Source organism: Theropithecus gelada, chromosome 18 (assembly GCF_003255815.1).
Source record: "Theropithecus gelada isolate Dixy chromosome 18, Tgel_1.0, whole genome shotgun sequence".
NCBI classification, from domain to species: Eukaryota; Metazoa; Chordata; class Mammalia; order Primates; family Cercopithecidae; genus Theropithecus; species Theropithecus gelada.
Window position 1 is genome coordinate 12462001 of NC_037686.1, and position 14295 is coordinate 12476295.

At 41.2% G+C, this 14295-nt stretch overlaps 1 protein-coding gene across 2 annotated transcripts in view; it reads left to right on the plus strand.

Moving 5' to 3' along the window:
• Window positions 1-14295, plus strand: part of YES1 (YES proto-oncogene 1, Src family tyrosine kinase) — an 89055-nt gene that overhangs the window by 41728 nt on the left and 33032 nt on the right. For both annotated transcript variants that reach the window (XM_025365479.1, XM_025365480.1), the window contains one exon: window positions 11715-11993. In XM_025365479.1, coding sequence (XP_025221264.1) covers window positions 11723-11993 — 271 coding nt within the window. In that variant the 5' untranslated portion in view covers window positions 11715-11722. The remainder of the gene's footprint in view (window positions 1-11714; window positions 11994-14295) is intronic.

A 14295-nucleotide genomic window follows, 5' to 3' on the forward strand; every position in this document is an offset into this window, starting at 1 on the left:
TTTTGAGACGGAGTCTTGCTCTGTCACCCAGGCTGGAGTGCTGTGGCCGGATCTCAGCTCACTGCAAGCTCCGCCTCCCGGGTTTACGCCATTCTCCTGCCTCAGCCTCCCGAGTAGCTGGGACTACAGGCGCCCGCCACCTCGCCTGGCTAGTTTTTTGTATTTTTTTTTTTTTAGTAGAGACGGGGTTTCACCATGTGAGCCAGGATGGTCTCGATCTCCTGACCTCGTGGATCAGATTGTATTTTAAGTGAATGTGAGAAACATAGGAAAGTTGGAACAAAGTTTGCTAAAAGTGGGATATATGGAAAGAAAAGAAGCAGGAAAGTTATTATACAATGGACAGGATTATGAAAGTCTGGAGGTTTTAAAAGAGAAGAGAATGCCTGACCATCTTAAATACCTGGTAGCTTTTCTTAGTGTCTGTCTTTTCTCACTGTCTTACCAACCTTTTAATTCATACAGGATTTTGAATCAAAAGATGAGTGTCATGGTTCAAGTTTTTGAATACAGTGATTTACCTTCTTTTAGGGGATGACAAGACAGCCATATAAGAAATAGGAAAGGGGCCATTTTACTTCTCTGCTCCTGAGAACTTGCCTCATCAGCAAAGCTCTTTTAGTTCCACTCTGCCTTCTCTTGCCCATTATCCAGGAAGATGAAAGTAGTTTAGGTATGAGGAGGGAACAAAGTAAAGCCGTCTGTACTGACCTGACTCCTCCCTCTGGTAATGGCAGGTGACTTAGTAGAGCTGGATCAACATTAATCATTAATATTCCAGATTTATGACTTCATCTCCATTAAATAAAAATCTAATGTGGAAATGTGTTTCAATTTGAAAAGTTTTTACTTTTAGTGCATATTGCTAAAATGTGTATTTCTACCAGCTATTAAAGAAAGATCAATCTAAGAGACCTTATGTTAAGAAGAGATTGTGCCAAAGAGGCCAGTCATCATAGAACCTTCTAGTCCACAGCCTCTTAAGGAAACCATAGGACCAGTCTGTAGCCAAACCATAACTGGTCAGCAGGTTAGTGCAGTTAGATAACAGTTTATATTTTTTTGCTTTTACTCTTCGCCATGCAAATGCAAACTCAGAAATAGGCAATTCAAGTGCTGTGGAAGATTGAGGGAACCTGGAGCAGACCACAAATGAATAAAAATTATGAGTAAGTGGAAGTTACGAGGTAGAGAATAGGTACCATCAGTAGAGAGTAAAGTAGTTAGAAACATCAGAAGTACAGAAATAGAGATGCTGGCCAGGCGTGGTGGCTCATACCTGTAATCCCAGCACTTTGGGAGGCCGAGGCAGGTGGATCACCTGAGGTCAGGAGTTCAAGACCAGTCTGAGCAACATGGTGAAACCCCGTCTCTACTAAAAATAAAAAATTAGCTGTGCATGGTGTTGTGTGCCTGTAATCCCAGCTACTCAGGAGGCTGAGGCAGGAGAATTGCTTGAACCCAGGAGGCAGAGGTTGCAGTGAGCTGAGATCGCACCATTGCACTCCAGCCTGGGTGACAAGAGTGAGACTCCACCTCAAAAAAAAAAAAAGAAAAAAGAAAAAGAAATAGAGATGCTTAATCCACATTACAGTAGGGAAGCAATAAGTTCCGGAAAACAAAGCAATGTTTACCTAGTATCAAGACTTGAATTCAAACTTGAACGTGCAGGCCAGGTGCGGTGGCTCATGCCTCTAATCCCAGCACTTTGGGAAGCCAAAGCAGGCGGATCACCTGAGGTTGGGAGTTTGAGACCAACCTGACCAACATGGAGAAACGCTGTCTCTACTGAAAATACAAAATTAGCATGGTGTGGTTGGTGCATGCCTGTAATCCCAGCTACTCAGGAGGCTGAGGCAGGAGAATCACTTGAACCCAGGAGGTGGAGATTGCCGTGAGCCGAGATCGCGGCATTGCATGCCAGCCTGGGCAACAAGAGTGAAACTCTGTGTCAAAAAAAAAAAAAAAACTTGAACAAGCTTTTGTAGTGTATGATCAGACTGTCTTGTAATTTCTGATTTTTATGTGAAATTCTTGCCTCTTCCTTATTACCATTTTTATCTTTACAATGAAATCCCTTCTTCAGTCCAAAAGAACCCAACATTAAGCTGAGTATAAATATTTAGACTTACCAAGCAGATACATAAGGAAATACTTTTTAACATTTTTTTCTTCCAGGCCAGGTGTGGTAGCTCACACCCGTAATCCCAGGGAAGGCCAAAGTGTGAGGAACATGACAAAGCCCTATCTCTACAAATATGTACAAAAATTAGCCAGGTGTCGTGGCCTGCGCCTGTGGTCCCAGCTACTAGAGAGGCTGAGGTGGGGGGATAGCTTGAGCCCAGGAGGTCTAGGCTTCAGTGAGCCATGATCGCGCCACTGCATTCCAGCCTGTGTGACAAAGTGAAACCCCATCACACACAAAAAATTTTCTTTCTTGAAATACAAAAGAAAAATGCCACAGAGTAATTTAACAGATGATGATAAAACACTTAAAATGTTAATTTATTTGAAGGTGATTTTTAAGGAATATTTTATCTGTTATAATAAAAAGTTAAGCACAAGTTCATTTACGATATAATATCCTCTGCACTCAATTTTTTTTTTTTTGAGCAAAGTTTCGCTCTTGTTGCCCAGGCTCTACTATAGTGGTGCAATCTTGGCTCACTGCAACCTCCACCTCCTGGGTTCAAGTGATTCTCATGCCTCAGCTTCCCGACTAGCTGGGATTATAGGCATGCACCACCATGCCCAGCTTATTTTTGTATTTTTAGTAGAGATGAGGTTTCGCCATGTTGGTCAGGCTGGTCTTGAACTCCTGACCTCAAGTGATCGGCCTGCCTGGGCCTCCCAAAGTGCTGGAATTACAGGCATGAGCCACCATGCCCAGCCATCACTTGAATGATTATTAACACCAGGGAATGAAATGTTTTTCTAGGTTTTAACTTTTCAGATTTTTTGTTTTTTTGGGGGGCGACGGGATATTTCTTCGTTGCCCTGAGCAGAGTGCGGTGGTGCCTGCTGTCGCTGCCCAACAGTCACTGCCCTCAAGCAGTTCTCCCACCTCACCGTTCCAAAGTGTTGGAATTAAAGGCATGAGCCACCACACTGGCAACTTTTCAGAATTTTTAAGTGACCATGATGGAGTTTACCATCTCTGAACCCCCACACCTCCACACACACACACACAAACTTTGAAAATCTGGACGAAATAAATGAAACAATGTGTTTTAGACTTTGGACAACAGCAATGCAGGACTGTGATCCCTAAAAGAAGGGAAACAAATAAGGTGAGCTCTAAATTCACCCACCCACCCTGGCTTTTTGCCTGGGGCACATTCTAAATTGTAGATCTGGGACAGGGAATCTGGAGCAAAGAACGAGATGAAGAGATAGAGATCAGAATTTATGGAAGCTGAGGCAGCAGAAGTTGTAGGGCAAAGTTCAGCAGGAAGGACACTTTGTCAAAAAATAATGCTATCCATAGAAGTCTTTGACTTTTTGCTGAATTCTAGAATGGACATACATGGAGTGAAACTGTAAAGCCAGACAAAGAGCAACCAGATTGATGTGAACTGACAGACATGAGAGGTCACAGAGGGCTGGGAAGCGTTTGAGTTTTTACTGGCTAGAGGGGAAAGTCCTTCTTGATTACTCACATTTAAGGACCACATAATACCAATCTTAAAAACTCTTGGGGGAAAAAAAAAAAAGGGCCGGGTGTGGTGGCTCACGCCTGTAATCCCAGCACTTTGGGAGGCCGAGACGGGTGGATCACGAGGTCATTAGATCAAGACCATCCTGGCTAACACAGTGAAATCCCGTCTCTACTAAAAATACAAAAAAAATGAGCCAAGCACGGTGGCGGGCACCTGTAGTCCCAGCTACACGGGAGGCTGAGGCAGGAGAATGGTGTGAACTCCGGGAAGCAGAGCTTGCAGTGAGTGGAGATCACAGCACTGCACTCCAGCCTGGGCCACAGAGCAAGACTCCGTCTCAAAAAAAAAAAAAAAAATTGAACATAGGATTGGGCATTGTGGCTTATGCCTGTAATCCCATCACTTTGGGAGGCCGAGGCAGGCGAATTGCTTGAGCTCACAAATTCCAGACCAGCCTGGGCAACATGACGAAACTCTGTCCTTACAAAAAAATACAAAAATTAGCCAGGCGTGGTGGTGCTCACCTGTAGTCCCAGCTGCTCAGAAGGCTGAGATAAGAGGATGGATTGAGCCTGGAAGGGGGAAATTTCAGTGAGCCATGATCATGCCACTGCACTCCAGCCAGGATGATAGAGCCAGACCTTATCTCAAAAAAAATTTTTTTTCGAACGTAAGACTATTATATTCAAAAATTAGCTTAAAATGGCTCGATAGGCCTGACTTACAGAAGAGTTCAAACTTACAGATGAACGCATAGAAAATCTTCTGGTGAAGAATTTCCAGGACACATAAACCATAAAAATAAAAAAATTTAATTGAACTTAAAATTTAAAAGCATGTTCAAGGATACTGTTATGAAAATGCAAAGGCAACTTACGGACTGGGAGAAATATCACAGTATAGTATAAACATCTGACAAACAACTAGATTCCAGAATATATAAAGAATATAATAGTGTTAAAGTGGTAAATATTCTTGTTTCCAGAACATAACAGAAAGAAGACAGCCCAATTAAAAATTTGATTTGAACAGACACTTTAGTTTAAAAACTGATTTGAACAGTCACATCACCAAAGTAGAGATGGGAAGCAAATAAGCACATGAGAACGTGCTCAAAATAAGGTGTAGTCATTAGGGAAATATACATTAAAACCACAAAGGGATATCACTACACACCAATTAGAATGAGAAATTAGAATGTTTTGATTCTAGAATGAAGTTGATGATTATCTTTTCTATGTTTTTATATTTATGGAAGTATTCCCAACTCTAATGGTTGCTTCCTATTAGAGTTGGGAATACTTCCATAAAAAAACACAAAAAAGATAATAATCTTTCACTAATCATGTAGTGATATTCCTTTGGGGTTTTTAACTTACATTTAATTAACAGTTTTAACAAGTCTTAAGGATGTGGAGCAAGTCATTTGATTTAGGCATCATCGATGATAGCATCAGTGGAAGGAAAATAGAATATTTCTGTCTTGTATTCTTCTTTACAAGTGAAGAAAACTTCCTGGAAGCCCATGCTCATGGCTCAACCAGCCAACTGGCAATAGAGAGAAGATCGTGTAAGTGGCTTAAATAAATCAATATTTACCACGTAGGGCTGGATAGGCCCTGAGCGTCCCCTGAAGGACTTGGCAAACGGAAGAAGGATCAACAAAATCACAGTTCTTTTTATCAAAGAAGAGGAAGAATGGCTGTTGACTAACCAAGTTGCAACTGTATTTGATTAAGACTGTGAAGGAGAGGATCAGTGAAGTAGACAAAGAAATGATAGGAAACATCTTGATAATACGTGTGTTCCCAACTTAAATCATTTTACATGCCACTTGAGTTGACTTTGTCTTTAACACTATTAGCCATTTTCTTCCTGAAAGTCTGTTTATTCCCACTTATTTTAATTCTTATTAAAAAATGTTAAATTGGCCAGGTGCGGTGGCTCACGCTTGTAATCCCAGCGCTTTGAGAGGCCATGGTGGGTGGGTCACAAGGTCAGGTGTTTGAGACCAGACTGGTCAATAGGGTGAAACCCTGTCTCTACTAAAAATACAAAAAATTAGCTGGGCGTGGTGGCGCATGCCTGTAATCCCAGCTACTCGGGAGGGTGAAGCAGGAGAATCACTTGAACCTGGGAGGGGGAGGTTGCAGTGAGCCAGGATCACACCACTACACTCCAGCCTGGGCGACAGAGCGAGACTCTGTCTCAAAAAAAAAAAAAAAAAAGCCGGGCACGGTGGCTCAAGCCTGTAATCCCAGCACTTTGGGAGGCCGAGACGGGCGGATCACGAGGTCAGGAGATCGAGACCATCCTGGTTAACACGGTGAAACCCCGTCTCTACTAAAAAATACAAAAAACTAGCCAGCCGGGGTGGCGGACACCTGTAGTCCCAGCTACTCGGGAGGCGGAGGCAGGAGAATGGCGTGAACCCGGGAGGCGGAGCTTGCAGTGAGCTGAGATCCGGCCACTGCACTCCAGCCTGGGTGACAGCGCGAGACTCAAAAAAAAAAAAAAAAAAAAAAAAAAAAAAAGGTGTTAAATTATAAAATACTTCAAACAAAAATAATTTATCCACATTTAACACACTAACATTTTCTCTGCTTACAATGAAAAAATTGTCTTAAATGAAATGAAAAATTGCTGTAATGAAAAAATTGCTACAGATATATATGTAGCATACATACATATACATTGTGTGTGTGTATATATGGTTGTAACTCTTTCCCAAACCTGCCAGTGTCTTGACGTTGATGATTATCTTTTCTATGTTTTTGTATTTATGGAAGTATTGCCAATTCTAATGGTTGCTTCCAAATTTCTCTCCCTGTCTTATCATTGTATGTAGGTGTCCTCCAACATTGTGTTAATTCTTTTGATTTCCTCTAAATCTGTACCTTGTTTGAGAGTTTTATTATCTTTAAAAGGTTCAGATAAACTATGAAACTATTTTTGTTTAATCTGTCTCTGGCTTCCACCTTTTTCTGAGCTTTAAACATATTATTAATCACCCACCAGACTTCACAGCATGAACCTAAACAAACCATCTGAACCTGGTCCAAAAAATCTGTTCCTATGTCTTCTACCTTAATTGTGGTGTTACTCTCCACTTCATTAAAACTTTGGCCTACAGATAAATTTTGTTACTCTGGTAATCAGTATAATATCCAATAGGGAGGTTTCCACATAAATGTTTTAAATGATGTTACGTTTCTTTTTTTTTTTTTTTTTTTTTTTTGAGATGGAGTTTTACTCTTGTTGCCCAGGCTAGAGTGCAATGGCACAATCTCGGCTCACCGCAACCTCTGCCTCCTGGATTCAAGTGATTCTCCTGCCTCAGCCTCCCGAGTAGCTGGGATTACAGGCATGCCCCACCATGCCCAGCTGATTTTGTATTTTTAGTTAGACAGGGTTTCTCCACGTTGGTCAGGCTGGTCTCAAACTCCCGACCTCAGGTGATCCGCCCACCTTGGCCTCCCAAGGTGCTGGGATTACAGGCATGAGCCACCTTGCCCAGCTATGATGTTAACATTTCTAAGACAACCCATAAAAATCAGTTTAACTCATATTGTACCTGAAGTTTACTTAAAAATGTGAATCACATATCACATTAGTAATATTTCTAAATGAGATGAGCAGCAATGATGGTCCTGTGCATTGATACTGGGGTGCTGTTGGAACTGGACTGAAAATGATGGGCTATCCTAAAGTTATTGGAAAGATAAGTGCATAGATGTGAGGCATTGGGCTCAGGACTCTGGATTAAGAAAATGAGGCTGGAGGACAGGTTAAGCATAGTAATGGAAGACTTGATAGGGTGAGAGGAAAAGGTGTGACTTTTGAGGGAAGAGGACTTTAAGATGGTTATGGGTAAAGGAGGTGAGGATGGGGAATTAAACTGGGAATGGAAACTGAGATAGGTGGGTAATTATAGGAGCCTCTGTTGTGAATTGACATGGTATTTCCCAGTTGGCCTTCTCTCAATTTTAATTACAGTATTATGGGTTTCCCCCATAATTTTTCCTCCTTCATACAACTGCCATTCTTATGTATAATTTATGTAATAGTTAATACTGTTTTCTTAATATTTAGACTTGGATGCAGGTAATTATGCAAATTTCTTGTACCAACTTTTAAAATTTTTACAGTTGAACTTTTTTTCTTTTTTAAAGGCAAAGAACAGTGCTTGGCCCTAACAGAAAGTGGGGTGGGGAACAGTGGACCTTTCCCTCTCCCAGTTTTTACATATTTTGTGGATATGTATTGATTGTTAAATTTTCCCTTCAGGCTTAAGTATATTTAGTCAAAATCTTTCAGTCTGATAATCACAAAAGGTATCTTCTTATAATGTACATTTGTTGGAAGACTGGGAAGATTGGATGCATTTTCCTATGTTAATTGGCTTTTCCTGTGTTGTGAATTGTCCCTTGTTAGGTTTTCATGTTTTTCTATTGGGCTTTTTTTTTTCATGCATAAGAATTGTCTATATTAAGAATGTCAGCCAGATTCCACATGTGTACATTTGTTATATATTGAGAGAACAAGAAAGTATGAGCAAGTACAAAGATATTTTAGCTTCTCTTAAACTTTTGTCCCTAACCCTGCCCCACTCAATGTGGAAGTTACTTAATCATATCTGTTCGTCTTTTCCTTTAAGGTTCCTACTTTTACTTTATACTTTAAAAGACTTTTCCAACTTTAGATTATGAAGCTACTTACCTTTAATTTTTTAAGTACTTCTAGAAGCAACTGCCTTTTATTAGCTTATAATTCCTTTACAATATTTTCCCTTTAGTTATCCCTCAAGATCCGTGGAAAATTGTAGAGCCTTCTAGGACCTCCTGTGGATACCAGAATTCCCAGATGTTCAAGTCCCTGATATAAAATAGCATGTATTTGTATATAACCTGTGCACCAATCCCCCATATGCTGTTTTTTGTTTGTTTATTTGTTTTCTTTGTGTTTTTAAGACAGAGTCTCAGTCTTTCACCCAGGCTGGAGTACAGTGGCACAATCTTGACTTACTACAACCTCCACCTCCCGGGTTCAAGCGATTCTTCTGCCTCAGCCTCCCGAGTAGCTGAGGCTACAGGTGCGCACCACCACACGTGGCTAACTTCTGTATTTTTAGTAGAAGTGGGGTTTCATCATGTTGGCCAAGCTGATCTCAAACTCCTGACCTCAAGTGATCCACCCACCTTGGCCCTGCAAAGTGCTGGGATGGCAGGTGTGAGCCACTGCGCCCAGTCCCCCATATGCTTTAAATTGTCTCCAGATTACTTATAATGCCTAATACAATGTAAATAGTTATTGTACTGTGTTGTTTAGGGAATAATGACAAGGAAAAAAAAGTCTGTACGTATTTAGTACAGACACAATTTTTTTCTGAAACTTTTGTTTCTTGGTTGACTCCATGGATGTAGAACCCATAGATACAAAAGGCTAACCATGTAATAAGTTTCCAGATCCAGTTGTGGGTTTTTGATTGTTGGTTTGTTTGTTTGTTTTTGAGATGGAGTTTCGTTCTTGTCGCCCAGCCTGGAGTGCAATGGCACAATCTTGGCTCATGGCAACCTCCGCCTTCCAGGTTCAAGCGATTCTCCTGCACCAGCCTCCCAAGTAGCTGGAATTACAGGCGCCTGCCACCGTGCCCAGCTAATTTTTGTATTTGTAATAGAGATGGAATTTCACCATGTTGGCCAGGCTGTTCTAGAACTCCTGACCTCAGAGTGTCCACCTATTTTGGCCTCCAAAAGTGTTGGGATTACAGGCGTGAGCCACCGCGCCTGGCCCCAGTTATATTTTGATGCTTATTCTTAACTGTCACATCTTTAGAATATGCCCATTTAAGAGAATGATCTAAAATCCAATTCTGAGGTTCTGAGACTGCTTCTATTTTAATATTTGTAGCTACATTTTAAATTATTATTATACAGCTGAGGTTGTAAATGTTCAGTCTTTCAGAATTTATGAGGCGGCCATCACTCACCTACTTCCTTTTGAATGTCATAGAAAGGGAAAAACTATACAAATAGGAATGACCTTTGAAAGTAAGTGAATTAATGAATTCTATATTAATGCTTTTGTAGAAAGTGAATAATGCAGATTTTGTAATGTTAGTAAACCTATATGGTAGATAATACGGTAGGTAAGTGATGAGTAAAGCACAACTCTTGCTTTGAAGGAATGTATTGCCATTAATTTGGGGGTAGGTTGGGATTAGAGCAGTAAATAAAAAATGGTATATAAAATGGACTAAAGTGAGCCTCATAAGAAAATCTCCCCAAAGGTACATTGTGGGTTTTAAGAGAGAGAATATTTTACTGATTATAAGGAAAGCCTGAATGGAAAGGTAACATTTGTGATGACCATCAGTGAAAGGATAGGATTTTAGCAGGTAGAGAGGTGGGGAGAATACTTTGGACAGAGACAATTTTAGAAGGGGGGAAAAGAAACCCAAAATGGGAAAGCACAGGGCATATGCATTGGGGAAACAAGATTTGTGTGTGTGTGTGTGAGCATTAAGTATGAGGATAGTAGGAAATAAAGTTGGAAAGGTTGAAAAGATAGGTTGGGGTTACATTTGGTGAGCATTAGGGGTGTTTTCATTGACAGGGAAGGGAAATGATATAGATCTACTTTGTGCTGTATGATAGCCACTAGCCGTATACAACTCTTGAGGCCTTGAAATATGTCTAGTCCAATTGCGACGTGCTCCAAGTGCAAAGTACACATTAGATTTTTAAGGCTCAGTATGAAAAAAAAGTCATTAAAATGTTTATATTGGTTACATGTTGAAATAAATGTTTTTGATATACTGGGTTAAATAAAATACTGAAGTTAATTTTACCTGTTTCTTTGTATTTTTTAATATGGCTACACTAAATTAGAAAATTTTAAATTATGTGGCTCACATTTGTGACTTAGATTATATTTCTGTTGGCATAGTGCTGGTATAGACAGAATACAACAGTATTTGCTAGTACCCATTGTGTGCCAGATTGTCTAGAATTTGTAATACAGTTAATCCTCATGGTAAAGTTTATGAGGTAGGTTTTTCTCTCTCTTTTTTTTTTTCTGTTGTGTTTTCTTTCTTTCTCCTTTTTTTTACAGATAATTTTATCACCTAGATACTTGTTTATTTTTTATTTTTTTGGTCACCCAGGCTGAAGTGCACTGGCACAATCTCAGCTCACTGCAACTCTGCCTCCCGGGTTCAAGTGATTCTCATACCTCAGCCTCCCTAGTAGCTGGGATTACAGGTGTGCACCACCACGCCCAGCTAATTCTCGTATTTTCAGCAGAGACAGGGTTTCACTATGTTGGCCAGGTTGGTCTCGAACTCCTGACCTTAAGTGATTGGCCTGCCTAGGCCTCCCAAAGTGTTACAGTTACAGGCGTGAGCCACGGTGCCTGGCCCCCAGATACTTTTCTTGTTTCTTTCCTTTTTTTTTTTTTTTTTTGAGTTGGAGTTTCTGTCCCCTAGGCTGGAGTGCAGTGGCGCGATCTCAGCTCACTGCAAGCTCTGCCCAGCTAATTTTTTGCATTTTTAGAAGAAACGGGGTTTCACCGTGTTAGCCAGGATGGTCTCAAACTCCTGACCTCGTGATCCGCCCGCCTTGGCCTCCCAAAGTGCTGGGGTTACAGGCGTGAGCCACCGCACCTGGCAATATTTTTTCAAGTAACTGGAGTGCATAGAGGTTAAGCAACATACCCTGAGATCACGCCACTACTAAGTAGGAAGCCAGGATTCAAATTTAGGCCTCTCTGACTTCAGAGCCATGGTTTTCCCAGTATACTGTGGCATGTTGTCATTGGACTATTAAAGGTGATTGAGTTGGAGAATGAAGCGATTGGAGTAGGGATTTTGCAAATTGTAATAAAGATAAATGAGGGGAAGAGACCTCGTTTCCAGCTTTCTTCTTTTTGTTTGTTAATGTTCCTTTTTGCAGGAATGGCAGATGCTTTTCTTAAAATGATTTTTCAAACCCTGTCTTTTTGAAGTATCCTGTGTATTAACTGACTCTCAAAATATTTGTTTTATCGTCTCTGTAGATTTGATAATGGGCTGCATTAAAAGTAAAGAAAACAAAAGTCCAGCCATTAAATACAGACCTGAAAATACTCCAGAGCCTGTCAGTACAAGTGTGAGCCATTATGGAGCAGAACCCACTACAGCGTCACCATGTCCATCATCTTCAGCAAAGGGTACAGCAGTTAATTTCGGCAGTCTTTCCATGACACCATTTGGAGGATCCTCAGGGGTAACACCTTTTGGAGGTGCATCTTCCTCATTCTCAGTGGTGCCAAGTTCATATCCTGCTGGTTTAACAGGTGAGATTTAAATGGACAAGTACATTGTCTGTTTGAGAACATCACCTTGGGTAATATATACTTAAGTCTTGTCTGCCTTTAAGAAAGATACCTTGCCGGGCGCGGTGGCTCAAGCCTGTAATCCCAGCACTTTGGGAGGCCGAGGCGGGTGGATCACAAGGTCAGGAGATCGAGACTATCCTGGCTAACATGGTGAAACCCCGTCTCTACTAAAAATACAAAAAACTAGCCGGGCGCGGTAGCGGGCGCCTGTAGTCCCAGCTACTTGGGAGGCCGAGGCGGGAGAATGGCGTGAACCCGGGGGGCGGAGCTTGCAGTGAGCCGAGATCGCGCCACTGCACTCCAGCCTGGGAGACACAGTGAGACTCCGTCTCAAAAAAAAAAAAAAAAAAAAAAAGAAAGATACCTTACCTGAGGACTTCTCAAATAATTGTATGTGAAAATTAGTCTCTAACATAAAAATTAGTTTTATTGTATACATGGGTATGGTTCTGGAAAATTGGTGGTAACCTGATGGTGATTATGTACTGGATCATGTCATTAATTATTTTATTAACTCATTATTCAAATAGTTATTGAGCTCCCCCCACCCACCCCACTGTGTGGTAGGCACTGGGAACATAAAGATTAAAAACATATACCTTTCCCTCAAGAATTTGACGACAACTCAGGATTGTAAAGTGCTTAAGGCGTATAGTAGTTACTTAATAGATGTTAATTAAGTGACAGTGAAGTAGTGATAATAGAATGTTTCTCCCAGATGCTGCTGACTTAAAAAAGAAAAATCCTAAAGCTCAGAGAGTTGAAATGATTTTTCCCCCAAGTCACAGTAAGTAGGAGAGCTCAGACTTATTGTCCTGTTCCAGAATTCCAATTATTACATTATCATATCCTTTTACAGAATAGCAAGAAGTGATAGTTGACAACCTTTCATGGAGAAGGAAGGTTCTTAAAAAAGTAGATTCAAACAGTTTTAAAAGAGATAAAATGAACTCTTTTGTAAAGGGTCCCATATCAGGATGCTTTTTCATTGAAGTAACGAAGTATAGCCGGCTTAAAAAGGTAGGGTGAGTTTCAGGGTTCCTTGACACAGCAGTTCTGTGGTGTCATCAAGGACTTAGATTTCTTTATCTCTCTTCTGCAGCCCTTGGGAGTGTCTTTATCCTTAGGCTTGGCAAAACAGCTGCCAGCGTCAAATCAAGCAATATATGTCCTCGTTAATAGCCAGTGGGGGCAAAAGATAAATCCCCACTACAAGCATGGACTGACTATACATTTGTTTCTTCAGTCTGTTCCAACTGAACCAAAAACAATAGCGAGGCCAGGCGCGGTGACTCACACCTGTAATCCCAGCACTTTGGGAGGCCGAGGCGGGCAGATTGCCTGAGCTCAGGAGTTTAAGACCAGCCTGGGCAACATGGCGAAACACTCTCTACTAAAATTACAAAAAAATTAGGCAGGCATGGTGGTGTGTGCCTGTAGTCCCAGCTACTCGGGAGGCTGAGGCATGAGAAGTGCTTGAACCCAGGAGGCAGAGATTGCTGTGAGCCGAGGTTGCGCCACTGCACTCCAGTCTGGGTGACAAAGCGAGACTCTGTCACCAAAAAAAAAAAAAAAAAAAAGCCATAGTACTGCCGTACACTGATTCTGTTAGACTTCATTTGAGAAGTTATGCATATTAAGTCAATTACAGTCTTAATTCCAGCCCCCCTAACTCTGAATACTTCAGTAGTAGATGGCCATGAGGGCATTTCTCAGTCTTTAGCAAAAGTTTACTTTTAGAATTATGTTTGGGAAAGATAGTGATCTAAAATGGTTGAATATTGATACTTAAAGGCACACTTTAGACTGAGCGCAGTGGCTAATGCCTGTAATCCCAGCACTTTGGGAGGCCGAGGCGGGCGGATCACAAGGTCAAGAGATCGAGACCATTCTGGCCAACATGGTGAAACCCCATCTCTACTAAAAATACAAAAAAATTAGCTGGGCGTGGTGGCTCGTGCCTGTAATCCCAGCTACTCGGGAGGCTGAGGCAGGAGAATGGCTTGAACCCAGGAGGTGGAGGTTGCAGTGTGCCGAGATTGCACCACTGCAAATCCAGCCTGGCGACAGAGCGAGACTCCGTCTCCAAAAAAAAAAAAAAAGACACACTTTAGTTACCTAAAGCAATTTACTTATATAAAATACTCCATTGGGGGTATTCATTTATTAACTCAGTGTCTGTGTATCAGGTATGGAGAGTTGAGCAAGACAAATAAGGTTTCTGCCCTAATGGAGCTGACATTATAGAGGGTTGGACAAT